Source organism: Hydra vulgaris, chromosome 10, assembly GCF_038396675.1.
Source record: "Hydra vulgaris chromosome 10, alternate assembly HydraT2T_AEP".
Lineage (NCBI taxonomy): Eukaryota > Metazoa > Cnidaria > Hydrozoa > Anthoathecata > Hydridae > Hydra > Hydra vulgaris.
Genome location: NC_088929.1, coordinates 40,480,452 through 40,482,860, shown reverse-complemented (window position 1 = coordinate 40,482,860; position 2,409 = coordinate 40,480,452). Strand labels below are relative to the sequence as shown.

General features: G+C 28.2%; 1 protein-coding gene across 1 annotated transcript; it reads right to left on the bottom strand.

Annotated features, from left to right (window-relative positions):
- Window positions 1-462: 462 nt before the first annotated feature.
- LOC136086346 (uncharacterized) lies at window positions 463-1,639 on the bottom strand. Its single transcript, XM_065808641.1, has 4 exons — window positions 1,448-1,639; window positions 1,045-1,402; window positions 763-967; window positions 463-655 (listed from the first exon to the last, which is right to left on the bottom strand). The coding sequence occupies exons 1-4, from the start codon at window positions 1,637-1,639 to the stop codon at window positions 463-465; spliced, it is 948 nt and encodes a 315-aa protein (XP_065664713.1).
- Window positions 1,640-2,409: the final 770 nt, after the last annotated feature.

Here is a 2,409-nt window from a genome sequence, read left to right as displayed (position 1 = left end):
ATTGAAAGTCATTTTCATAATTAAGCATTCCTAACATTGTAGTTGCTTGACCTGGATAATTAACAGCTTCTATCTCTTGGTTTGATAATTGGTATGTTATTCGGCTTAATAATTGCATAAGACCATTATTTTTAAGCGCCACCGCATCTGTATTAGCATTAGCTGTTCCATCAGCTTTAACAAGTTGTCCTTCAAATAAGAGATAAGCTTTAGATGGAAGTGTGAACAAATCTTGTTGTTCAATGTTGATTCCTATTTCTCCAGGACAATTTAGATTTGTACCATTAATTGGTTCATAATCATGTTCTTCATATCTTTCAATTTCATTATCTCTAATTAACATTTCTGTAAAATTAAATAATTCAGAAGTCGTCATTTTATTGTTTTATATACAATATAAAAAATTTTTTTTTTGATTGACAATTCTTAAAAACGATATAAAAAATTTTACGAAAGCTAAATTTACGCAAGTCGAAGGCCTCGTCCTTGTTTGACCATATCTTCTATTTTTCGAGCATTTTTATTTGATACTTTTTTTACTGATCTTATTGCAGATCCCATCATCATTTTATTTATAGTTTTTGCTATTTCAGACCCATTATAAATAAGATCATTAGATGATTCCAAATTTGAAAGTATTTCTTTACTTTTTTCACTAATAACAGTTGTGAAACTATTTTTGAAGATGCTTTATCAATTAATTGTTTTCCTTTTTCATCTGTAGCATTTCTAGCAGCTTCCATCGCTGATTTTGAAAGTTACTTTCCTGCTGATTTAGTACCAGTTATTGCAGTTTTTCCTAAATCAGTATCAGCCATCTTCTTCAACATAGCTGATGATAGTCTTGTTACATTTGACGCTTTTATTCGTTTAAATAAATCTCTTATGCTTTCGAATATACCACTTCCTCCGACAGCATGTTTCTTTATATATCTCTTATTATTAACAATTAGCATTTTTTTATGTACTATATATTTTTTTTATACACTGATATATATTATAAATTATTTTGTATTGCTTTATACCGTGAACCATTTATTATACCTTGTCTTAATAATTCATCATAAATTGCAACAGCTTCATTTCTTGCTCCAGTGTTACCTGCTCTCCATGCAGCTATACATAAATTAAGCTTTTCAACTAATGCATCAGGGTTGCTATGAAGAATTATAGTTTGTATTTTTGTACCTTCTCCTTTTCCTTTTGATTCACGCTTCCTATTTTCTTTTATGTCTTTCCACATGGGTGCTATTTTTTCTCTGTATTTTTCACTACAAGACGACTTTGGTTTGTATGGGTTTTCAGAAGTAACTGCATCTGTTTGTATTACTATATTTCGATATATTTTAAGATTATCTTCACTATATACTCCTTTATTAGGATTAAACTTTACTATCAACTCCTAAAGTCCAGGAGTAACATAATATTTTTCATCATCAATAATTACACCATCATCATTAATATGTATTGGTTTTTTTCCAATATTAAATATACCATCTTCATCACGTATCCCAAATGTAGTATATGTAGATTTTTTACTATTGGCATAAATTCTTAGATGATCTGTTACAGTTTTTCCTAGTCTCATACCTTTAGATTCTTCATGAGATGGTAAAAGTTTTTTTGTTTTAGTTATCATTATCTCTCTTTTTGCTTCAGGATAAGACTTTGAAAAAGTGAGTGCTAATTTATCAGTTTGATCTTGCAATATATATATATGTTTTCTTTTATTCCTTCTTGACTATCAGTTAATGGCTTGTACAATTTTTCTAAGTCTGACTGTAAATTAGTTTCACCCATCTTTTCATTTAAATTATTCTCCTTTATTTATTTTTTTTAATCTCTAAGAATTCTTTAAAAAATTTTTCTCTTTTTTCAGGATCTACAATTTTTAGAAATGACATTTTGCTTTTTTTATAAATAAAGATAAAAAAAACACAACGTAAATCGTTTTATGTTATGATGTTTAAATTTTTACCAAGTCTACTTTAGAGTATATTAATTGCTTCATCTCTTCCTTGTTTAATTAATGATTCTTTAGTTTGTTCATTAATTAATTCTTTTGAATTTGTTCTAATTTGCTCAAGCATGGATTTAAATTTTTCAAGTTCGCTAAGTATTAGTTTGAATTCGATGTCATCTATACTTCCATCTACTAGAGCTTTGTATTTAGTTTTGAATCAGCAATTACTTTAATCTTTTCATGCTTTTCTGCTTTTAAATATAATTTTTTATTAACTTGCCCTCCTATTATTGATAAAACACCCTCTCCTAATGCTCACCTTTACATGCGATAGCTACTGGTGCTGCAATTATTGTTGCTAAAAAGCCAATTCCAATAGTTCCAAGTGCCATAGTGCTTGCAACATTTTAATGAATTATCAATGGCTTAAATTATTTTTACAGCTC

Excerpts from the sequence above, each read along its gene's own strand:
- LOC136086346 (XM_065808641.1), bottom strand. The coding sequence starts at position 1,639 with ATGATAACTAAAACAAAAAAACTTTTACCATCTCATGAAGAATCTAAA. Across the intron at positions 1,403-1,447 it reads TACATATTAATGATGATGGT|GAGTTGATAGTAAAGTTTAA; the intron begins GTAATTATTGAT and ends CCTGGACTTTAG. Across the intron at positions 968-1,044 it reads TGATGAATTATTAAGACAAG|TACATAAAAAAATGCTAATT; the intron begins GTATAATAAATG and ends AAAAATATATAG.